Here is a 25,187-nt window from a genome sequence, read left to right on the forward strand (position 1 = left end):
CTCCACCTTCCGGGTTCAAGCAATTCTCCTGCCTCAGCCTCCTGAGTAGCTGGGACTACAGGCGTGCACCACCACACCTGGCTAATTTTTATATTTTTAGTAGAGACGGGGTTTCACCACGTTGGCCAGGCTGATCTCCAATTCCTGATCTCAGGTGATCCACCCGCCTTGGCCTCCCAAAGTGCTGGGATTACAGGTGTGAGCCACCACGCCCGGCCAACTCTTTATATATTGAATATATCTGATCCTCATCACAGATTTTGTGAAGATAACATCATCTCCATTTCACAGGTGACTTAGCTGAGGCTCTGAGAGGTTAAGTTACTTTCCTGAAGTCTCAGAGCTAGACGATGGTTACAGCAGAATTCCACCAACATCTGTTTGATCCTAAATCCTTGCTTCTCATACTGCCTCTCATAATTGAGTAACAGCACCTGGCATGTAGGAGATGTCCAATAAATTTATAATGGACATTAATAATAACTAATGGATATATGTCAAACAACATGTGGTGCTTGGGGTGGGTTATTACAATGTTTAAAGTGAACAGAACACTGTTCTGCACATGCACCCCAGAACTTAAAGTAAAATACAGATAATAATAAAATAATTTCAAAAGTGGACAGAAACCAAGGTACCCTTGCGGGATTGGCAGAAGAGGAAAAAACTCACTTTTTTCTCTCCTTTTTTAGTGACTACTTACTTATATTAAACTTACTATGTGTCAGGCACTGTTTTAAACACTTTATACAAATAAACCCTCTTAATATTCATTACAATCTCATTTACAGATGAGAAAACTGAGGTACAAAACATTTAACCTAACTGGCCCATGCACACACCTAGTAAGTGGCAAAGTCAGGTGATCTGGCTCTGGAGCCCATGCTCTGAACCATGCTGTCTCTGTGAGGGTCAAATGGAGCCAAGCATGGAGGACCTTGTGCGTCAAGCTAAGGAGAGCAGCCCTTCATAAGCCGGCGCTCGGCGAGTTCTCCCAGGAGAAGGCCATGTTCAGTTCGAGCGCCAAGATCGTGAAGCCCAATGGCGAGAAGCCAGAGGAGTTCGAGTCCGGCATCTCCCAGGCTCTTCTGGAGCTGGAGATGAACTCGGACTTCAAGGCTCAGCTCAGAGAGCTGAATATTACGGCAGCCAAGGAAATTGAAGATGGTGGTGCTCGGAAAGCTATCATAATATTTGTTCCCGTTCCTCAACTGAAATCTTTCCAGAAAATCCAAATCCGGCTAGTACGCGAATTGGAGAAAAAGTTCAGTGGGAAGCATGTCGTCTTTATCGCTCAGAGGAGAATTCTGCCTAAGCCAACTCGAAAAAGCCGTACAAAAAATAAGCAAAAGCGTCCCAGGAGCCGCACTCTGACAGCTGTGCACGATGCCATCCTTGAGGACTTGGTCTTCCCAAGTGAAATTGTGGGCAAGAAAATCCGCGTCAAACTAGATGGCAGCCGGCTCATAAAGGTTCATTTGGACAAAGCACAGCAGAACAATGTGGAACACAAGGTTGAAACTTTTTCTGCTGTCTATAAGAAGCTCATGGGCAAGGATGTTAATTTTGAATTCCTAGAGTTTCAATTGTAAACAAAAATGACTAAATAAAAATATATGTATTCATAGTAAAAACAAACACACACACACACACACACACACACACAAACGCTAAGGAGAGCAATCCTTGTCCTTTTGCTTTCTCCAGTCTGAGGTCTCCTCTACACCTCTTACAGCAGTCATTCTTTTTTTTTTTTTTTTTTTTTTGAGATGGAGTTTTGCTCTTGTTTCTCGGGCTGGAGTGCAATGGCGCCATCTTGGCTCACCGCAACCTCTGCCTCCCGGGTTCAAGTCGTTCTCCTGCCTCAGCCTCCTGAGTAGCTGGAATTACAGGCATGCGCCACCATGCCCGGCTAATTTTGTATTTTTCGTAGAGATGGGGTTTCTCCATGTTGGTCAGGCTGGTCTCAAACTCCCAATCTCAAGTGATCCACCTGCCTCAGCCTCCCAAAGTGCTGGGATTACAGATGTGAGCCACCATGCCCGGCACAGCAGTCATTCTTTAAGACTTGCCCTCTCAGCTAATAGAGTCATTGTATCACCAATACCCTTTCATCTACATGAGATTATAAACTTTGTGAGAGTAAAAGATATCTGTCATTTTTGCATTTGTGTCCCAGCACTTGCCAGATACCTGGCATATGGTCAACACATAATAAATATTTATGGAATAAATGAAAGAAAGCTTCATCAAATCATTCATGCTTCAGGTATCAGATAGGACATATGTTCAAGGCCATTCGTTTGGCTGTAAAGGAGTAAATGAGACTGGGTAATTTATTTTTATTTATTTATATTTAGTGTTACTCTTTTTAATTTAACTTTTATTTTAAGTTCAGGGGGTACCTGTGCAGGTTTGTTACACAGGTAAACTCATGTCATGGGGGTTTGTTGTACAGATTATTTCATCACCCAGGTATTAAGCCCAGTACCCGTTAGTTACTTTTCCTGATCCTCTCCCTCCACCCACCCTCCACCTCTGATAGGCCCCAGTATGTGTTGTTCCTCTCTATGTGTCCATGTGTTCTCATCATTTAGCTCCCACTTGTAAGTAAGAACATGCAGTGTTTATTTGGTTTTCTGTTCCTGCATTAGTTTGCAAATGATAATGGCCACCAACTCCATCCATGTTCCTGCAAAGGATATGATCTTGTTCTTTGTTATGGCTGCATAGTATTCCATGGTATATATGCATCACAGTTTATCTAGTCCACCATTGATGGGCATTTGGGTTGTTTCCATGTCTTTGCTATTGTGAATAGTGCTGCAATGAACATACATGTGCATGTGTCTTTATGATAGAATGATTATATTCTTTTGGGCATATACCCAGTAATGGGATTACTGAGTCAAATGGAAGTTGTGTCTTTAGATCTTTGAGGAATCACCACACTGTCTTCCACGATGGTTGAACTAATTTACATTCCCACCAACAGTGTATAAACACTCCTTTTACTCTGCAACCTCGCCAGCATCTGTGTTTTTTTTGTTGTTGTTGTTGTTGGCTTTGAGATGGAGTCTTGCTCTGTCACCCAGGCTATAGTGCAGTGGCATGATCTTGGCTCACCGCAAGCCCGCCTCCCGGGTTGAAGCAATTCTCCTGCCTCAGCCTCCAGAGTAGCTGGTATTACAGGCACCTGCCACCACACCTGGCTAATTATTGTATTTTTTAGTAGAGACGGGGCTTCCCCATCTTGGCCAGGCTGGTCTCGAACTCCTGACCTCACGATCCACCCGCCTCGGCCTCCCAAAGTGCTGGGATTACAGGCATGAGCCACTGCGCCTGGCCTTTTTGGTTTTTAATAATAGCCATTCTGACTGGTGTGAGATGGTATCTCATTGTAGTTTTCATTTCTCTAAAGACCAGTGATGTTGAGCTTCTTTTCACATGCTTGTTGGCCGCATATATGTCTCCTTTTGAAAATTGTCTGTTCATGTCCTTTGCCCACTTTTTTTAACGAGGTTTTTTTTCTTGTAAATTTGTTTAAGTTCCTTATAGATGCTGAATAGTCGACCTTTGTGAGATACATAGTTTGCAAAAATTTCCTCCCATTCTGTAGGTAGACTGGGTAATTTATAAAGAAAAAAGGTTTATTTGGCTCATAATTCTACTGGCTGGAAGATTGGGCATCTAGTGGCAGCCCCAGACTGTTTCCACTTACGGGGGAAGGCAAAGGAGAGCTGGCATCTACAGAGATCATATGGTGAGCTCTGTAACACCCAGCTCTCCTGGGAACTAACAGAGTGAGAACTCACTCACCATTCACTCCCAGGAAGGGCATTAATCTACTCATGAGGAATCCACCTCTATGACCCTAACACCTCCCATTAGGCCTCACCTCCAACCTTGGGGATCAGATTTCCATGTGAGATTTGGAGGGGTCAGATAAGCCAAACTACAGCAACATATAACAGAAATAGGAAAATGTTTGCCCTCATACATTGTTGTCTTAAGATGAATAGTATTCATAAAACAACTCAAACTCGGGCAAAGAGGGTTTTCACTGGGGATTCATATCATAACAACAAAATAAACAGAAATATTATAAGACTCAATTTGCAGATTACCTAAGACAAAATCAATTTTATGTATTACATGTCTTTTGCTAATGTATATTAAGAATATCCTCAAAACACTCTAGCATTATGGTTAACAATTACTCTCATGAGTCATTTGACTTGAAAATTGATCTTCAAATTGGAAAAGCCCTTAGCAGCAAATACCAGCAAAGACAGATTATAAAAATTTAAGGCTTAATGGGAGGGAGTTTTCTCTGAGTGGGAGTTAGGTACTGAGGAAGAGAACAGAGTTGAACACATGAACAGAGGAGCAGGCAGAAAACATTAAAACAATGCCTGTCACTGGGCGCGGTGGCTCACGCCTGTAATCCTAGCACTTTGGGAGGCCGAGGCGGGTGGATCACGAGGTCAGGAGATCGAGACCGTCCTGGCTAACATGGTGAAACCCCGTTTCTACTAAAAATACAAAAAATTAGCCAGGCGTGGTTGCAGGTGCCTGTAGTCCCAGCTACTCGGGAGGCTGAGGCAGGAGAATGGCATGAACCCGGGAGGTGGAGCTTGCAGTGAGCCAACATCGCACGACTGCACTCCAGCCTGGGCGACAGAGTGAGACTCCATCTCAAAAAAAAAAAAAATCTCAGCTTCCCAGTTTGCTAGCAATGTGGCCAAGGGAATATTCCTTAACTTCTCTGAAACAGTTTTCCCCTTTTTAAAATGATTACAATAGTACCTATCTTACAGGATTGTTGTATGGATTAATGGAGATAACATAGGTAAAGCATTTAGAAGAGTGCTTGGTACATAGAAAGTAGTCAACATAAGTTCTCATTCTTGTTATTGCTATAATTATTGGCATTATTCATAGGAGCTATTAACTGCCACTGTATTTGATGTTTGAGGAATGATGTCCTCCCTCACTTCCAGCCATTCCAGTTTCTTTTCACTAATGCAAAGTAGGAGAGGTCCTTGATTTTCATGTATATTATCCTCATGCAACCTTTGCTTTTCCATGTTACATATAGGCATCCTAAGCTGTTTTTATGGTACATTGTCCTTCATGCTGAGCTACTTAGTGATGATTTTGAGCTAATCTGCAATGGGGATAAAGATTGGGCTTTGGCTTGAGTCAGCGTCTGTTCTTAACATATCTAGGCTAAGGCTGAGGTTAAGCCTCAGCTTCTCTTCCTGACATTGGCCGTCTATGGGAGGTCTCCCCAAACCCCTGCATAGCCAGGGACTGAAACTTGTTCATTCATCTTTTTTTTTTTTTTTTTTTTTTAGACGGAGTCTCGCTCTGTCTCCCAGGCTGGAGTGCAGTGGCGCAATCTCAGCTAACTGCAAGCTCCGCCTCCTGGATTCACACTATTCTCCTGCCTCAGCCTCCCGAGTAGCTGGGACTACAGGCGCCCGCCACCAAGCACGGCTAATTTTTTGTATATTTAGTAGAGACAGGGTTTCACCGTGTTAGCCAGGATGGTCTTGATCTCCTGACCTCGTGATCCGCCCACCTCGGCCTCCCAAAGTGCTGGGATTACAGGCGTGAGCCACCGCGCCTGGCTCATTCATCATTATTCATTACAAAAATTTGTGTGCCGAGTCTGCCACGGTACTGGGTGTTGTCTGCATATCACAGGAACCACTGTCCGGGGCAGGTGTTTCTGGGCCTTCCCAGGTTTTCCACCTATTGCCACTCTGCGCGGAGAGAAGCAGATATGGAGGAACTTGTCAGCATGAGAAAGTTCATGAGGAGATGGGGAAGAAGAGCCATCATGACATGAAGGAGCAGTCAGCTCAGCCCCTATTTGGCTTATACTATGAAAACTGGCAAAAAGAAAAAGCCCTTTTCCCCACCTCTGCTGGAGGAACCCAGCACAGGTGATCTCAAAGGCTTAAACACTGGAGGTTTCCCAGCTCTCTGCTGCAGCTTCTTTCAAGCCTGAGAAACAGGGGGCTGGCTGGCTACTTCAAACTGTTGATTGCCTCCCACTAGAGGCCTCTGGAAACCTGTAAAGTTTCTTACCTGCCCTTCCAGGTTGCCTGGGTTCAAAGAGGCAATTTTATAAGAGAGACTATAATTAGGGGTTTTATGGTTTGTTTTGTTTTGTTTTGCTCTCTGGGAACAGAATCCTCCTCCCCTATAACATGCCATATTTGTTGAGTATTCACTTTGTGTCAGGCACTGTGCTAGGCACTTTTTATTTTGTTTAATGATCACAACCCATAAGACTGGTATTATTTATTCTTTGCAAGAAATGAGAAAAGTAATTTCCCCACATTTATTTACACAGCTAGCAAGACATAAAGCTGTGACTGAATAAGCCTAATGACTGAATTGTCTGTGGAATGTAAAAGAAAAGGTGAAATGAAGATCTACAGAGGAGGTGGAGATGCAAAACGGGAGTGGGACATGGTGTATATATTAAGCAATTGAAGATCAGGTTGAAGTATTGGTTTTCTGAATAGTTCCTACCCACAGTTATTGTGTAAAAGGAGGCATTAAGAAAGGTCTTGTATCTCCATACAAAATAAGACAATGGGGTCCGCAGAAAAAGAAGGGAGGGGTGGTTTTGTTTGGGGGAAAAAGAGCATTTTAAAAGAAGTTGTGTGTGTGTGTGTCTATATATGTGTGTGTGTGTATGTGTGTGTGTGTGTGTGTGTGTGGTGAAAAGTGACACTGAATAATAGAGTGTGAACCCACAGTGCTCGCTCACATTCACAGGCACCAATTACCAGAAAATACCAACAACCATGGAGCCATAGGGATGCCATTTATGGATAAAAGCTATTTATGAGAATGAGAAGACTCAGAGTGGGATTATTCCTCTTGTTAGGTTCCTCTGGGAAGTAAATTAGATGTTTAAGGAGATGTATTCAATCTTTTTAGAACTCTACATTACATTTACTGCAATGCCAATAATAATATGCTGCTCTTGGCTTCCAAAGGAGGCTTTCTCAGCTTCAGAATCTAAGCCCTCCTCTGTGCAAGGTGCTGTGCTGGGACTGTGAGGCACACAAAGGTTCAGATCACACTCTCCTTGTGTTGAAGGAATTTGCAAGCCAGTTAGGGTAACAACACATCACATATATAGCTACATGTGCAAAATGCAGTCTAGTGTATAGGTGCCAGGTAGGAATATAGTCAGTCAATTATATATAGGAACTGGGGGTGAGGGAGGAGTTATATCTACCTTCAGTTAGATATCCATTTATCCATTCATTCATTCATGAATTCATGCATTCATTCATCTATTCAATACATATGCATGGAACATCACTATGACCTTCCATATCCCAAACACCTTTTTTTTTTTTTTTAAGATGGAATTTTGCCGTTGTTGCCCAGGCTAGAGTGCAATGGCGTCATCTCAGCTCACTGCAACCTCCTCCACCCAGGTTCAAGTGATTCTCCTGCCTCAGCCTCCCGATTACAGGCATGCCTCACCACGCCCGGCTAATTTGTATTTTTAGTAGAGTCGGGGTTTCTCCATGTTGGTCAGGCTGGTCTCGAACTCCTGACCTCAGGTAATCTGCCCACCTCAGCCTCCCAAAGTGCTGGGATTACAGGCGTGAGCCACCATGCCCGGCATATCCCAAACACTTTCAATAAAATGATGAGTAAATCAGAATACCTAATATAAAGTCTAGTGGAATGGAGTTGAAATGATCAGTTTTTATTGACAGAGTTGGATTTGCCCTTGGATCATTTCAGTCTCTGGGATAATCTACCTAATGACAATGACTCAAAACAAACATTTCCTTGGCAGCTGGAAGTTTTTAGAACAGATGTTTCTATGTTAAAAACCACTGAGTATTGTCAAAGTTCAATACTAGATGTTGTCCTTATTAACACACTTGTCAAGTAAAGTTAACCACCTAGACTTCTCCTAACATATGCTTCAAACAGTAATCACAATATGATAAAAATTTTAGAGCTGAGCAATAATCAGTCATCAGTTTTACCAGTTTTACTAGTTTTTAAACACAAAATTATTGATTTCCCTTAGTTTCCTAAATATAATAATAAATATTCATATCTTACAAGAATACCATGAAATAGTACTATTATTCCCATTTTACGGAAGGGAAAACTCTTCTGTAAAGAGTGAAGCTTTTACAGAAGCCTCAGAGTTGGTCTGTGAAACCTCAGAGGTGGTAAGTAACTGCATAATGGCCTATAATCACATGAAACAAGGGGCAGATGGGATCTGGGTTCCAAACCAGATCCAGCTGACTCTAACTGTCATGTTCTTTTCTATTCACCTGTGTTGTCCGCTTGGGAAATAAAGATTCACAGTCACTTTTAATGTTTAAAAAGATGTGATAGAAATTCAATTTTTTTAAAGCAGCCCGTGGTGATGAATACTACAGGTGTCTACATCCCACCCAGCTGGGCATTATTGGTAATCTCATGACAGAAGTACTGATTAGCAATTAGAAATATCCCTTTTTAATTAAAATAACTATTTAATAAGTGCTCTTTTAAAGCAGGGGATCATCTTGGTGGAGAACCAGCATCTCATTTCCAGATGAGAAAACTGAAACCTAAGGAGTTAGGCTAGTTACTCTGCAGAGATGCATTTCAGAGCAGAGGGGGTGGGGTGTATTGTAGCAGCTCATTAAAAACTAAGTCAAGGAGTTCACTAATCTGAATAAATCACTTCTACCACTCCAGACATTTTTTATGGATCCAGTTTATATTTGAAGTGGACAGGGGCCAGGTGTGGTAGCTCACACCTGTAATCCCAGCACTTTGGGAGCAGAGATGGGTGGATCACCTGAGGTCAGGAGTTCAAGACCAGCCTAGCCAACATGGCGAAACCCCATTTCTACTAAAAATACAAAAATTAGCTAGATGTGGTGGTGGGCACCTGTAATCCCAGCTACACAGGAGGCTGAGGCAGGAGAATTGCTTGAGCTCAGGAGACAGAGGTTGCAGTGAGCCAAGATCGTGTCACTGCACTGCAGACTGGGCGACAGAATGAGACTCTGTCTCAAAAACAAACAAATAAACAAACAAACAAACCCACCATTTTTTCTCTACCCTCTTATGCATAGTGCTTGGGGGTCTGTGGACTAAACTGACAAAAGACAGATTAGCAAGGCAAAAGACAAATTTTTGTTCACATATATCAAATGTATGCGGGCATTCATAACCACTCAAGGAGGCAGTTGTTAATAGAATTTGGAGCGTATATTCTATCTTAATAGGAGAAGAAGTGTATTTATGAGAAAACAAATGACTTTTAGGAAAGATAAATGGGCCCTTAGGAGTGTTGGGCTCAGAACATGATACCCCAGGGTATCTGAGTACTTTGAACTGAAGGACATTGGAAGGACAACAATTCTGTCTACTTCATCCTTTCTGATAGTACCTGGTGTTTGCCAAAGTAGAGGTAATTAATTACTATTCAGTGAATAACATTTGGACTGGGGGGGGGGGGAGTTCCTCTGGGGCAGGTGCAAGCACTTTGACATCTTGGTATCCTCGAGTGCTTAAGAAAGAAAGCCTGGAACATGTTAAAGGCTCAATAAGTGACTTGGATAAAGAGTTGAATGAGAGAATAGTTAAACAGCAACCACAGTCATGCATTGCTTAATGATGGGAATACCTTCTGAGAATGTGTTGTTAGGTGATTTGTCATTGTGCAAATGTCATAGAGGGCACTTACATAAACCTAGGTAGCATAGCCTACTACAGACCTAGGCTACACCGTGTAGCTGATTGCTCCTAGACTACAAACCTGTCTGGCATGTTACTGTACTGAACACTATAGACAACTGTAATGCAATAGTAAGCACTCTGTGTATCTAAACATATCTATAGAAAAGGTATTGTAAGAATATGGTATTATAACCTTATAGGACTACTGTCACACACACGGTCTGTTGTTGACTGAAACATCCTTACGTGACACATGATTGTATATCCTCAGAACTGTTAAGAACAATTAGATGTTGAAGAGATGGAGTTTTGTATGCATAAAGTTTGGTGCTTGTCCTTGACAAGTCTCTTTTCTACTTGGAGATCAGAAATGAATGCTTCTGTTAAGTGTAACCCGCATGACATCTTTTATAAGGGCAATGAAAATTCAGGAACAGAGTAGAGGAGGAGAGAGGACTGGGAAAAATAGTCTCTTGGCATGAAGAGGTGTGTAAGGATGGGAGGGACAAGAAACAAGATGTGTGGGTGGTGGTGGTAGAAACTGCACGTTTGGGGAGCAGGGTGGGGTATTTACCAAACCAAGGGTCTATTGAGTAAGGTGAGTTGTACTGGCCAAGTGGCCAGTTTATGAAACATGGAAAAACCAGGCCCAGAAATTTAGGCTTGATAGAGCAGGAAATCTCTATCGGGAGCCCCGCCCCTCTTTTTATGGAAGTTAAGTATAAATATAAATATATGATTTCTCACAAAGAAAGTTACAAACATTGTAACTTAATATAGGTACCCTCTAAACCAACTAAGATCTCTTTAGACCTTTGAAATACAAACTGTGGGCTTGCTTTCACATTCACTTATTCATTCCACAAAAGATTATGGGGCACCTACTAAAGCTAGCATTTTGTTAGGCACCATGGGGGGTACAAAGAACAAAAAAAACTTGGTCCCTATTCCCCAGGAGTTTACAGCTCAGTGGTGGAGACAAACGTGTACACAAATCCTTACAATAGGAGGTAAAAATGTAAATACAGGATTGTAGGGGCTCAGTTCCCAGAGATACTGCATGGAGGTGGTGTGGAAAATTAGAAAGATTTTTTAAGACTAATTGGTTTTGGATCAGGTTTAACATTGATGGAGTAGAACATGTTCTCTTTAAGGCAATAACCAGGGTTAAGGCTGTGGAAGCACATGCGCTGGAGTAACGAACGGTGGTCTGATTTGGCTGGAGCGCAAGTTTCCTCAAGGGGCGCCGTGGGGAATTTAGCTGGGTATGTGCCCAATAACCGAGGCTGGGAATCTGGTAGAAAGAAGTCGAGCTGAGACTTTATTCCGCATCTCTGTGTTTTGACTTAGGCATCTATTGGGTCCTTTAAAAAAAAATTCTCCTCCTCTTTCCTAAAGAGAGTTCTAGCAGTTGGGGGTGGGGTGGGGACCATTTCCTAAAGTCAACGCGTAAGTTAAAGGTCTGCAAGGCGGTCCACCGGTGATTTAAATCTCGCACTTCGGAAACCAGAAAAGGAAACCTGTGAGAAGCTGGGCAGGGGGAACCCGCTTAACATCAACAGCAACCCCTAAATGGCATCAGACCTTGGAGAGACAGGTTGCAGGCCAGACTCGGGAGCCGGGCGCCAGCACCCGCCGGAGCTCTGAGCCCCGAACTGGTGGGCAAGGGGTAGAGGAAGAGAGGGAGGGAGGGAGGGAGGAAGCGCGAGAGGGAGGGAGGAAGAAAGGGAGGGAGGCGGCGTCATGTGATCCGCTTCCCTGCTCCTTTAAGCGTCCACAGGCGGCGGAGCGGCCACAATCACAGCTCCGGGCATTGGGGGAACCCGAGCCGGCTGCGCCGGGGGAATCCGTGCGGGCGCCTTCCGTCCCGGTCCCATCCTCGCCGCGCTCCAGCACCTCTGAAGTTTTGCAGCGCCCAGAAAGGAGGCGAGGAAGGAGGGAGTGTGTGAGAGGAGGGAGCAAAAAGCTCACCCTAAAACATTTATTTCAAGGAGAAAAGAAAAAGGGGGGGGCGCAAAAATGGCTGGGGCAATTATAGAAAACATGAGCACCAAGAAGCTGTGCATTGTTGGTGGGATTCTGCTCGTGTTCCAAATCATCGCCTTTCTGGTGGGAGGCTTGATTGGTAAGTGCGGAGAGCTGCAAACTTTTCCCCCTTTCTGTCTTTTCGGGCCCCTTCCCTCTTTGCCTCTTGGGCTACTTGTTACAGTATCACTGCCTTGCTTCTATGATCTAATTAGTCCGGCTATTGTGCTTAAGAAAGCAGAGCTCCATGGGGCTCCGTGGGGCACAATCCAGTCTAGTGGCTAAGAGAAAAGGAGGGGAAAAAGTTTTGGCCTAGTTTCAGTATCCACTTGAAAGGCAAGAGGGGGGCGGCGGGGGTGGGAATCTTAAGCATGGCGACGGATCGCGCGAGGAAGCGCTGGGTTACAAAGTTGATTGCTCGCCGCCCCCCCCCCCCCGCTTTTTCCCGCGTTCCCCCCCTTTTCCTCTCCGTTCCCTTCCAATCAGCTCCGGGAGGGCAACGTAATCGACTTTATTAGGAACAACAGAAGAGTCGGGGAACTGCGCCCGGCGCAAACCCGGGGCTCTGTTACAAGGCTGAGATACTTGCACGGTTGTAAATGCATTTGGTCGTCTTTGCTAGGGCTGAGGGTTTGCAATTTGGGGTCCCGACCTGCGCGCCCTCTGCTTTCCCGCCGCACTCCACCCCAAGCTCTGCCGTGGACAGGTCCGAATTGTCGGCCGGGAGGTTGGGTGGGATGGGGTGGGGTGGGAGGGAGTCCTTGACCAGCGCCGCGGGAAGTTGGAGAGGTCGGAGGGGAAAAGCGTATCCGAAAGGTGTTGCTTTTGGCCTCCTGCCCACTCGCGAATATCCCTTCCCCCACTACTTAGAGCCCCGAGAGCCGGTGACTGAATTTCCCCGTCCTCTTTTGGCGCTTAGGAGAGCGCCCCCAGCTCCCACCACAGCCCCCCGCAGGTGACAGCTCGCCGGCCTCCCCGGCGACAGCGCCCGCCCCGGGAGACCTCCCCTGGCGTGCACCTCCCGGACCTCTCTGTGTCAAACAGGCTTCCGGGTGAAGAAAACGGACCGTCCACTCGGAAAAACTCCCTTCCCCTCACTGTCTCCCCATCTGCATCCATCCTCCCGCCTCTCTGCACACTCGCGCCCCCCACCCCCTCAAGATTTGGGACATCCCGGCACAAACTTCAGTGCCAACTTTGCAGCGGGCGCGGACGGGAGGTTCGGTTTCCTTACTTCACGGCTTTGTTAAACTTTGCGGAGTGGGGAGTCCACGGAGGGGCTTTCTCCGCGCGTGCCTTTACGGGCGCCCACGCGATGTGGGGTGCGGGGAAAACGCCCGGGGGCGCCGGCGGCGTCGCTGCCAGAGCTGCACCGGCTTGGGCACCTCCAGTCGTGTGCGTGGCGTTTTGTCTCCAGACTTGGGTTTGATGGGAACAAATTAAAGGGAGTTTGGTACTGTAAATCACGGTAACATCCAAGCCAATTGTCTTAAACAAAGGAGAGTGGGTGAAGCTTCATCAAGGAGAGAAATACCTAAAGGAGACAGTGCTCTTTTCTCTGTGTGCATTTATCCACAAAACAGAAAGGGGTTCAGAGTTTTAAAACAATCTCTTATCCCCAGTGTGGGCCAAACAGCTTCACATTTTCTTTCTGGAACCCTCACCCTCAACACACACACACACACACACACACACAAACGCGCGCGCGCGCGCACACACACACACACACACACACACGGGTTGGCTTTTGTGTTAGGAGCTTCTGTTTGACTACATGCAATCTTGTTTCCTCGTATTGGATTTTTCGAGGCTCTTAATACCTTCTCTGCTGGGAGCTGAAGGCAGCCTTCCCTGTGCCCTCACAGTGATTATGCAGCGGTTACAATTACACCTCTTGTCTCCCTTGATGAGCAGTTGCAGTTAGATGCCATTGGATCTTGTGTGATTTCAGTGGCAGACCATAATTAAAATTTCTTGCACCTTGTGCTTTCAGAATTAAATTGGCCTATTATCCCTGTCTGACCTTCATCCTCTTTGAGGTTTTTGCACAAGCAGCAAACCATTACACATAGTTTCCTGGTGTTTGTTGGTGTGTTTCTTTTTCTAGGCTGATCTCCTAGCTTTGCAGACAGAGCCCATTATCCATGAAGTAGGCTTCCTAGGGCACTTCTGAAACTAGTAGGATTTCTGGGACGCTACCACCAAGGAGAAGCCCTAAGGGCACTCGTGAGTGGCTGGTGGACATTGGAGCGACTATAGGGTCAGAACACTTGTCTGTTCCAAACAGGGTTTGTCTGGAGTAAGTGGTGCCAAAGATTGTTTTTCCCGAAGAATTTGGTTAATGACGACAACCTCAAAAAGTCCGCGGCAGGTGCTAACTGTAACTAGCTTCCCCTCAATTAATAAACTGCTTTATTCCAATTTCCTTGAAAAATATCTATGTATAACACTTCTTGGAGGAAACTGTATAAGTTTACTGCTTACCTCTCCTTCCTCAATTGCAAAGGCTGTGTCTCCAATTCAGATCAGATCTAGCTCATGTTGAACAGTGACTTAGCCTTTCCTCTTTCACTTACACAGTAATTTTTTTTTTGCTCTTAAATCTAAAATTTGGGTAGGACCCAAATATGGGAAATAAATATCAACAAAATGTAAGTGAAAAATTTTCCCACCAAACTTCCCTAAGCTGGAAAACAAAGGAAACTAAGGAAAGAATAGCAACAAAGTGGGCAAGCGGAGACAGTAGTTGAAGGAACAGTTTGTAGGCTGGAAGTCAAGGTAAAGTTCAGAAACCTCCTCTGCTCTCTCGAGTGAGAAGAGAACTCCTCCGGTGCTCATTGTTACTGCTACTTAAAAAGTCAGTTGTCCTGGGTGTGAAGTGTCTCTCTAATATATCTGCAGTAGGCCAAGTGAGAAAAAGAAATGTCCCCTTTGAACTGGCCAGAATGTATTTTTCTTTTTGATCACTCTTTTTGCTGATGAAAGTAAACTTAGGAAGAGCAACTTAGGAAGGGGAGAATATAAATGGCAAAGCTCTTGTTTGTAAGGATGTGAGTACTGCATACACCACACACACAAATATACAGCACAAAAACAACCACCCCACCAAACAATGACAATCCGTGAACCCCAGAGTGACCAGGCAAGTGAGTTAACTAGCAGGCTTCAGGCTCCTCATTGGTAGAGGAAGGAGTTTAAGGTCCCTTTCGGTTCTAAAATTGTGTAACTCTTTCAGTACTTAGAGAATTGTACATGACATTTAGGCTGTTGTTTCGTTGTAGCCTTCTAGATTTGATGGAGAAAATTTAAACATTCACTATAAAAGCAACTAGCCTCCAGGAATTGGCTTTGGTTTAGCCAGCTTAAATGTTCTCCTATTTCAACGTCCTTCTTACCGGAAAAAAAAAAAAAAAAAAAAAAAAAAACCACACATTTTTTTGCTTGCTTTTTTTTTTTTTTTGTGTGGCACCAGTGTCTGTAAGCTAAACCTTTAATGGGATTTTGCAAAAAGGCTCTGAAAGCAACATCTTACATAGTAGAACTTAGGGTATTTATAAATTCACTGATTTATATAATGCTTTTGTAAAAACTTTGAGCCACTATGAAACCATACATCTGATACATCTACTATTCTAAATACATCTAAATACATTCTAAATATTTAGAAATTATTTAAAAATGCAGTAGTACCTGAAGGAAAACATAAATATTTTTAAAAATATAACTTTATCCTCCTTAAAAGTAAGCCTGCAGAAAACTTAAAAATAATTTTCTTTTGATTTCATGTTGGGTGAATTTAGCTCCTGAAAAGGCAGCTTTGGGGGTGGTGGTAGAAGCAGGGAGGGAAGGAGACCATGTACCCTGAAAAGAGAGTGCAGACTAAAAATCATGAACTTGAATCCCATTATGTGCAATTTGCTCAGCTTCAAATTAGTCATGTCTCAGAAATATAATGGTTGAAAAAGCAGGTCACTGTTCTCAGCTATTCTAAAACTGCTAAGAGTATGAAGATCAGAACTGGATTAATAGAAAATTGTTGCATTGTTTTCAGCATACCCATAAATGAGACTATTCCAAACATAAACTGTAAGTATCAACAAATCACCAATTATTATTTCTTTAGAAAAGATCATTGTTTCTTCCAAAAGGTAACTTATGTGAGTGGCCTTTTTAAATTTTTAATGTTGAGGATGTAATGTATACTGTATAAGATATAACATACACACATATGTAATCAATTTTCTCAAATTGTGCATGGATTATCTACTTCTTTCAATGATGTAGCCCACACGATTGTGCTAGTATTGTTTAAGTAGATAGAGGCAACTGGTCTTTACTGTGACCCATTTATGTGAGCTTTTGTTTCTGCTCCTGTTGTTTATTTGGAAGTTGCAGAATTTTAAGAAATTAAATTACAGTTATGCAGAGTATATGTGTTTACTCTCCAATTTATTAGATTTTAAGCTTGTTGCATTTATTTTAATATATCTTAATGATGCAATAGTTGTAATCCTTCAGTATTTGGGTATCTGGTGAGAATCTTGACAAGAATCTTGACAAGTATTAATCAATTGGTTTTTGGTTGATGTTAAGTCATATTTTTCTGTATTCAATTCTGCTTTTTATTTTGTCAAATGTCATTGTTTTCCTCTTTGTTAACTACTAGAAGTATCTAATGTGGTTTGTAGGAGTACTGTGCAACCTTACAAATTAATCTTTTTTAAAACAGCATGAATTTTTTTTTAGTAATTGAAATTACAATATTTGACTTAAAAAAAACTAAACTATTTGTTTCTTGCAGTGTAATCATGCTCATGCTAACAATCTCTAATTGCTCTTTTTTTTTTTTTTTTTTTGAGACGGAGTCTCGTTCTGTCAGCCAGGCTGAAGTGCAATGGCTCACTGCAACCTCCGCCTCCCGGGTTCAAGTGATTCTCCTGCCTCAGCCTCCCGATAGCTGGGATTACAGGCACCTGCTACCACACCCAGCTAATTCTTGTATTTTTAGTAGAGATGGGGTTTCACCAGGTTGGCCAGGTGGGGTTTCACCGGGTTGGCCAGGCTGGTCTCGAACTCCTGGCCTCAGGAGATGTACCTGCCTCAGCCTCCCAAAGTGCTGGGATCACAGGCACAAGACGCCCAGCTTGAATTGCTCTTTCATCTGATTGTTCTTTCAGTACAGCCTGTCTAGACTTCTATTCGAACTTTCCCTTTTCCTGTTACAGTGAGAAACATTTCCTTGAGCTAATAGTGTTATGTGTGGCTTTGTGAGGTTTTCAGGTTCCCTGCCTGAAACCCGGATCGAGACTTCAGGCCTTCCCTTCCTACATGACGTTTTACAATGATTTGACCTTAAAATGTTTAAATCCATATAAACTGCAGAAATATTTCTTACCTTATATTCCTCATAAAGGTGTTTCTATGGAGACTTAGAATTTTGAATTTGTTGAAATTATATAAAGATCCTTAAAGCTCCTGTGTGCCACTTGCCTGATTTGCAAAATATCTATTAGGGTGTACCGTGTGCTCAGGATGGGGCTACATGCCGACACGGGGTTGGTAAAGAGGAGACATGGAGCTTGAGTAAACTAGGGGAGCTGTGGGTAGAAAAGAGCCCCTCTTCATCTAAGTTTACAACAAAAGATTTCCTAGGATGTAGTTTTCTAGCATCAAGATAATTTTCACTTATTTATTGGGAATTCGAGAATGTATGAAATTAGAACCCCTACTAATTATACTGTCAACTAATTATATTAATATTTCATCTTGAAATAGATATATTAATAAAATGATAAAATGTTTAACATGTATTGAATGTGCAATATGTGCCAAAACCTGTCTAATTTCATCTGTACAAAACCTTGGCAAATTGGTATTTTTGTACCCATTTTACATGTAAGGGAACTGAGGTGCAGAAAGATCTAGTAAAATTGCACAAGATTACCTAGCTACTCGTGGTCAAAGCTGGGAATGAACTCCAGTCAATCGGACATCAGAGCCTAGATTATCAACTTTAGGTGATCCTCCCACTTTCCCCAAAACCTTGACTTTTAGGCCTGAATAAAAATCTGAATGCAGGGAAGCATGAGAATAGCACTAAAACTGATTTCTCATTTTTATAATCAGGTAACATCAAAAGGAAGAAAATATTAAATGTGATGATAAATGAAATGGAGTCCAGCTGTACAGACCCAAAAAGTGCCTTGCCAAGGCTGAGGGAGGACATGTCTTGAGAAGTTTGCCTGTGCCAGTCCAACCAATTCTATTCAAGTTCTAACCAGTCCCCATAATTGTATGAATCATCCAATTGACTAAAGCAGCCAAGTTAACCATCAAATGTTTGAGATTCTGCTACTTGCAAGAATATTACTCAATTTTATTTTCTCTAGTTGGTGATTTTAACATATATGTAGTTATACAGTAAGTCCGGACTTTTTCAAAGGAGAGGAAAGAAAGAATCAGTGGAGGTTGGAGAGGTTTTTAGAGGGTGTAGGTTGGTAGTGATGGTGGAGGAATTGAGAAAAGAGCCTCTTACTGAAAGTTGAAAATTCTTTTCCCCTGCGGAGAAGTTTTGTTTATATGCACACCCATGCATAATAATGAGGGCCTTTTAAACCAGAGACTCCTACAAACAGCCACCCTGACAGCAGGAATAGGTACATTTTGTTCTTTGGAAAATATGCTAATAGATTTCTCTATTGAAAGATTTGCAGCCCTTGATTTTGATAGAGACCCTGAGAGGTAATGGGACACAGGGAGCATGATCATAGAAATGATCATGACTATTTCATTTAGGTCTTACTTTTTCTCTGAAGGGTTGTGATGGTGGCCTAATAAATGTGCCAGCTCTGCACAGTTCTAGAGAAAGTGCCCGTATGGGGATGTGGGAAGGAGAGGAGGAGAGTGGAGAGGAGGAGCTTGAGACATGCCAATTCTCAAACTTAATGATCTCAAACTTTAGTGTTTTCTAAGTTTTCTTCTCATAAAATGATGAATCTAAAAGGATTGCTAAATTAAAGAAAATAATGATGTATAATTTATAATATAAAAATACTAAATTTCTATAGCCTCTTACTACCACCTCTTCCCCCCACCCCCTACATTCTATCCCTGACTAAATCTTGTAGGGGAGCAAAAGCAGTAATCATATTGGAAGACTGGGGAACTATGGAAAGCGTTTCACATGTAAAGATTCACTTAATGATCATATTAACCCAAAGAAGTAAATACTTTACTTTCTTCAATTTTCACATGAATCTGAGGCTCATTTAAGAACCTTTTTTGAGGTTGCAGAGATAGTAAATAAGAGTGCAGAGATAGTAAATGAGAGGGCTGAGACTCAAGCCCACAGTCCTTGATTGAATCCTAAGCCATATTCTTAAGCTTAATGCTACCTTCCTCCCATTGTCCTTTCCATTTCTATGGGAAACAAAGGGGTGAGTGTGGTGAAACTGATTCTACACAGATACAGCAGAAGATGAAAGCTCAATCCCCCCCACCTTTTCGTTTTGATTCCACCCCTTCCCAAAACCATGCACTCATATCACTGCATGGTTACTGATCATTGGCCTATTACTTCCTTGACAAGGGATCCCCAACTCCTAAGACATAAGAACCGCCTACACCAGCCATTGTAAATATTGGCCAGTGTTTCTGGGCCATGCTAGGGAGGGCTGAACCTCAGAAATTACATGCCAACACTCCCCAAAGGAAATTATTGCATACAGCAAAAGATGGCTTAGAGTTGTAATAGGAAATTTGTCGAGATAGTGGGCCCTCTGAATGTTCCCTGGATTTAGCATACATCGTAGGTCCTGAAGGTAGCTGTTGAAGAAATGGGAGTGTAATGAGGATGTGGAATAGGAAGATGGGGGTAGAAAATAGACTGAAGAAAATGAAATGAAGAGCTCTGGAAATATATGAGACTGTCTTTTCAAGGACACAGCTTGTGCCTGGATTTCCAAAACCTGCTTCCAGTGTCACCCAATCCCCCAAAACTGAGCTAACATTTCCATCTGCTACGCCTATTTAAATCCTGGGCCTTCAAGTTTAATTTTCTGCTCCCCCTTTCTCCTTAGTACTCCATTCTCATAATGTGGCCAAGGGGTATTCTTTCTTTGCTGGCCCACAGGAATTACAGGGTCTTCTTAAACATCTGGTTAATTCCCTGGGTTAACTCAGAGGTTTTATCCACAGATACACATTTCCAAGAAAGCAGAGGTAATTGAAAGAAAAGACCAAGTTATTACATTTGTTTTGGCAAGGCATTATGATTTTCCTTTAGAAAGAAGATAATAAGTCTGTAAATGGTTGACTCAGTTTTTCTTCAGACCTGGTTTAATAAGGCCAGCCTCATGAAAGTTGGTTGGAGGCCAGTTAACTGCTGCCTTAGTCCTGGCTGACCCCCTCCAAAAGAGAGAGCTTCTGGTCTCAAAGCAGCGTCATTTAGTGGAGAGAAACTTGGCTAGGACTCTACAGACAACCTGTGGCCTCAATGATCCCAAAAAAGTCATAAAATCTCATTGACTCCCTCTCTCAACTGTGATGTGAAACAGAGCCCTCCTTCCTCATGGGGATTGCTACAAGCATAAAATATCACTGGAATCTACTATCTTGAGGACTTGACACTTGTTGGAGTGTCTCATTGAGCCAGGCCTATCAGAGATGTGATTTCCAAAGGACTTTGCACTGAAACCATTTGATTAATCCCAAATCCATCTCTCCTACATTTCTTTGTCCCTCTCTGTTCTTAGATCTGGGGAAACTTACACATGACACTGTTTATTATCCATTCTTTTCCTTCTTTGAGTCACCACCACTTTGTCCAACACCTATAGATTTGTAGATCTGTTGAGGCAGAAGGAATGGGAATGACCCAAAACCTTACTTGGTTTGGGTTTGAAAGTTTAAGGAGGTCATCCTGCTTTCTAACATTAGTTCCTGTGCTATAACCAAGTATTTCATTATGAACCTCCCCCAAATGATAAATATTAATGTTATTGCAGAAAACTAACAGATAAGGACACAAGTCCAAATCTTCTCCTAAAGCATGCACATTTTACTCCCAAGAGAATCTCTCATGCTTTTACTCAATCTATTACTTTTACTTTATATACAGTGTTAGTGAAGCTTGATTATGCCATTTTGTAAGTCTGTCCTTCTGAGTTGGGATGATTTGCCAACCCTCACTGGCAGCACAGACTTGTAGAAGTATGGTAACATGAGGACATAGGATGAGACAAGAAATCAATTAAAAGTCTCTATTCAGAATAAGAATGCCTGGGATTCAGGGGTCTCTGGGATATTAGGCAAGTCATTTCACACATCAGTGGTACCTCACCCCTGCCCCCCACCCCCACCCCCACCCCACACCTTGGCAACATCAATACATTCTAGGCCAATATGATACTTGATCCCACCCTAAAGCTGTGGGATTTTGTCACTGTCCATGAGTGTGGCTACTTGAATCCATTGTGTCCATACACTTTGGTGGTGTTTGTCCTGAATAGAAACTGAAGAGCTTGTCAGTATTAAATCGTAAGGATGAAAGGGCCTTCAAGACTATCTTGTTCTACCTTAATTTAGAAGGAATTTGAGCCCCAGGATAGGGAAGCCATTCAGTTCATGCAATTAGAGGTGGAGCCATGGCTTGGACGCAGTTTCTAATGCTACTCAGTGCCCCAAAGATATATGTCCTTCAGAGTTTCAGTGTGAAGATCATCTGATTTCTGTCTAAGGCTATTAAAGAGTTAATGTGCAGAACATTCCCAACTGGTGCTTCTTATAGCTCGATTGATTTTTCTGTCACTTGAAAATAAAATAGCAATAACTTTGTCATCTCCCCCTTCCCTTTGTATCCTTAATATACTTAGCCAATCCCTTATGGAACAACAGAATTATATGGAATGTTATGCTATGCTATGTGGATTTTAAGGAACACTACAAAATTTAAAAAAAAATCAACTAAATTCTTTCCTTGCTTGCTGAGGGCGTGGTACATTCCCTTCCTCCTGCTTGGGGAAATGTAAATTTAAAACTCTAAAAAACACACACCAAAACCACGCAGTATAGTCATTACTTATCCAATCCAAAGCACAGTCCTTGCGTCTAGTTTTAAGACTTTATCAGTCTGAGGCTTCCTTGACTAAAAAAATCTATGACTAATTCTTGTGCTTTCGGAGGATGTTTGTGGCAGGCATAATTCTGAAGTTGTAGTGAGCTTGGGGTAAAGTCACATAGCCCTATATATTTTGGTCGAATTTACATACAAAAGCAGCAACAAAATTCCTCATTCTTCGTCTCTGCCATTTCTTCACTTTGAAGGTAATTGCAAGCAGAAAATTCACATTGCCAAAATAAGGCTTACAATGTTGTGGGCCCCTCCTTTGTGACTAACAAGTGTATTTTTGTGATTTGAGTGGTGCAAGTATTATACTGTAAATTCTTCCTCCTCTGTCTTTTCGTTTTGTTGAAACTGAGCAGAGTCACGAAGCACTATGTTTTTCTGCACCATCTAATTTAGCTGAAATAAATCTTGACTTTTAAGTCTCTGTTTAACAAGCTTGCCTTCAGGTGATCACTAAAAAAGTTACGTTCCATGTTTTATGAATTCCAGCCTTCTTTCCAGGCAGAGCAGCCCTTTTTGAGGTTCTATTTCTTTTACTCAGTTCCCATATATTTTATCTGTTCTTATTTAGGTTGTAATTTGCCCCAGAGCAGAATGCCTCAGACATGGAAAAGATATAGAAAGACATTCCTTTCTTTTTTCGTTCTGTTGAGCTAGTTCTGGCTTGTGTGAACCAGGCTTTTACCTTTTAGCTCCTGTGTGTCTGGGCTAAGTGAAGTCATAGATAAGATTTTTACTAAGGATTTGAAAAGACTGCACATTGGGCCTTGCTGTCACTTATAGAACATCTCAGAAAGGTTTTGCTTCTTCAGGATCATATGAGGATGTGGGTGGGGTGGGGCTTGGCTGTGACAGGCAACTGTGGGACCTCAGCTATCTTTTTATTCATGCCTCCCCCTGAATTTCAGAATTTGCAGGTCTATGAGCATGCCAGTATTAAATCCCTGGCACTATTCTTTGAACATGCCTAAACAGGACAGAGCTTTGCTCTATGAGAATGTGGTATTTCTGGGTAATAGTTGATGAAAGAGAAAAAAAAAGATAATTTGTAAATGCTCAAGATTTTTAAACTGAAAGGGCACTAAGGTCATCTTTTAATTAGCATTTGTTTCTGTTTTTACAGATATCAGAAGAATTCCTCCAGTACCTTCCTTCCCTCCCCCACCTACTTCTTGAAAAAGAGAAAGTTTAGGAGATCGTTGAGCAGTATGTTTGGGATTTTAACAAAGTCAGGATTAATGTATATATGAGACAGTAATATTTCTGTGTTAAAACTTCGGCTAGTTACTTAAAGCAGCTCTGTAAAGGAAAGACATTAACTCTTCCCACTTGACAGAACTGTTACTTTTGTAATTTTGAAATTTTTGAAATTTTAGTAATTTTGAAAGTTGCTTCTTGATGATGTGGGCTTCTTACAGGATTCTTGAGAAATAGTCACTCTATAAAAATAAGTGTTGGCTCGAGGTTTTCCATTTGATAGTTCATGTTAAATGGGAAGCTTAATCCTTGAGAAACTTGATCTGTCCATTCAAAGTGATGGATTTCTATAATAACTGATGGAATGTGGTTTTATGGTTGACAAATGGCAGTGATCTGATTTATCTCTTTGTTATCAAACTTGCTTTGTAACCTAGACTAACCATTTAAATTCTGTGAGCCTCAGTTTCCTGAACCAAAAATCTCTGAGTCACAGGGGGTTGTAGGATTTAAATGAGAGAACGAGTTCCATCTTCTTGGGAGCCTGCACATAGGTGTTAGATCAATTAATATATGTGAGCCATTTCTCTGAAGGAGAGGTTGCCCATAATTAACTTTTCAAGTCTGTTTGTTTGTTTATTCTGGAGTCAACCTGTGTCTCGTAAGGTCAATGGCAGGTTATTTCTGCCTCTTAATTGATTGGATAAAATTAGAAACCCAGCCACCCTGCTTGATAGCCTTCCTATTAGGCAAGATCTATGCTAGCCAATAGTCCAATAAGCAGGTCATTCATGTATTCGGTAAATTAGAGTAATTAACTTGGGTTGTTTTTCCTCTTTTTAACCAACATTTAATTTGAATCTAAATGTTTGTCTTTTAAAATTCTGGGCCAGTATTCATGGCTCTTTAGAGCATAGATAAGCCGAGGTAGCATGACTTTTTAAAATGGATATCACTCATTATGTGGAAGAGATTTATTCCCTCTTTGCTTGCTGCGAAGTGAATCCCAGTTGTACTTCTGTTTTACATTATAAAATTGGAGTCATCATCCACTGGGAAATTTTTTTGCTTCTAGATAATAACGTGAATGACAAAGACTTCTTAAAGTCAAACTTTGAGGAAAAATGATTTTTAAAAATAAAATATTAATTACTTCTGAAACATTAGCTAGAATTATAGTTTATAAGAAATTTTAAACAAAAAATAATGATTAAAATATAACCTCTGTCAAACTGTAAGCTGTATGAGAATAAGGATGGTCTAATATACTCACCTTTATGGCTGTTACTACAGATCAATGCAATGTAGGTACCCAATAATATCTGTTGAAGAGGTGAATAGATGAATGCCTTGCATTTTGGACCTATTGTGGAGGTAACTAAAATGCTTCTACTTTAAGGCTTTGAGGTCCTCCCTAAGTTTTATAACATTATATTCCAGGCTCTTATTATTTAAATGGGGGGAGGGTTTTTATTATTCACTTGAACATAAAAGATTGTGTTACCTTCATAATATACATGCTTACATTTCTAAAATGGTACAATTTTGGAGTTGGAAAGGGACCTTTTTCCATTATATTGTGGAAACTAAGGTCCAAGGAAGACATAGTGAGAAATCAGGTTTGAACTGAGCTTTCTGACCACTAGTGGAGAGTTTCATTACCTATGCCTACTGTTATGCTGACTGTTATTATGTCTGGGTTATATATTTTGGTCCCTACTTGGCCATAAAGCCAGATAATTGACTGTGGCTGGTTGTCTATACTAGTTGATTAAAGTTTAGTGGGAAGAGGGGAACACACACAAGTATATTTATTTCCAAATTTTGAATATCCAAATGGAACTGTTGAACTGTAATGCAAATTTTGAGATTTACTGTCTTTAAGAAGTAAACGTTTTTCTTCTGTTCCATGAGGGCTATTTTGAAGGGGCTTCTTTTAGAAGATCCACATAGTTTGCTTAATTTTCTATAAACTTTTAAAGATGAAAAACAAATCTTTGAAAGTTATCCTTCTAAGAATTTTGTAGATTTATTTACGGTTGTACTTAGAGACCAATAATGTATTTATGATGTCAGCTTTTATAAATGCCCTTGACAG

The 25,187-nt window shown here is 41.8% G+C and overlaps 2 protein-coding genes across 3 annotated transcripts in view; both read left to right on the forward strand.

Moving 5' to 3' along the window:
• The first annotated feature begins 976 nt into the window (after positions 1 to 976).
• On the forward strand, positions 977 to 1,607 carry LOC101151846 (small ribosomal subunit protein eS7-like). The gene has a single exon (XM_063706058.1). The coding sequence runs from the start codon at positions 1,008 to 1,010 to the stop codon at positions 1,590 to 1,592; it is 585 nt and encodes a 194-aa protein (XP_063562128.1). The 5' UTR covers positions 977 to 1,007; the 3' UTR covers positions 1,593 to 1,607.
• A 9,834-nt stretch (positions 1,608 to 11,441) lies between these two features.
• WLS (Wnt ligand secretion mediator) overlaps positions 11,442 to 25,187 on the forward strand; it is a 133,275-nt gene continuing 119,529 nt past the window's right edge. The window contains exon 1 of one of the 2 annotated variants that reach the window (XM_019019538.4): positions 11,442 to 11,866. In XM_019019538.4, coding sequence (XP_018875083.1) covers positions 11,761 to 11,866 — 106 coding nt within the window. In that variant the 5' untranslated portion in view covers positions 11,442 to 11,760. The remainder of the gene's footprint in view (positions 11,867 to 25,187) is intronic. The other variant, XM_019019532.4, reaches the window with a different exon arrangement.

This window comes from Gorilla gorilla, chromosome 1 (assembly GCF_029281585.2).
Source record: "Gorilla gorilla gorilla isolate KB3781 chromosome 1, NHGRI_mGorGor1-v2.1_pri, whole genome shotgun sequence".
Taxonomy (NCBI): Eukaryota; Metazoa; Chordata; class Mammalia; order Primates; family Hominidae; genus Gorilla; species Gorilla gorilla.

What these genes read in the sequence shown, in the direction of transcription:
- LOC101151846 (XM_063706058.1), top strand. Translation starts at nt 1,008, where the DNA reads ATGTTCAGTTCGAGCGCCAAGATCGTGAAGCCCAATGGCGAGAAGCCA.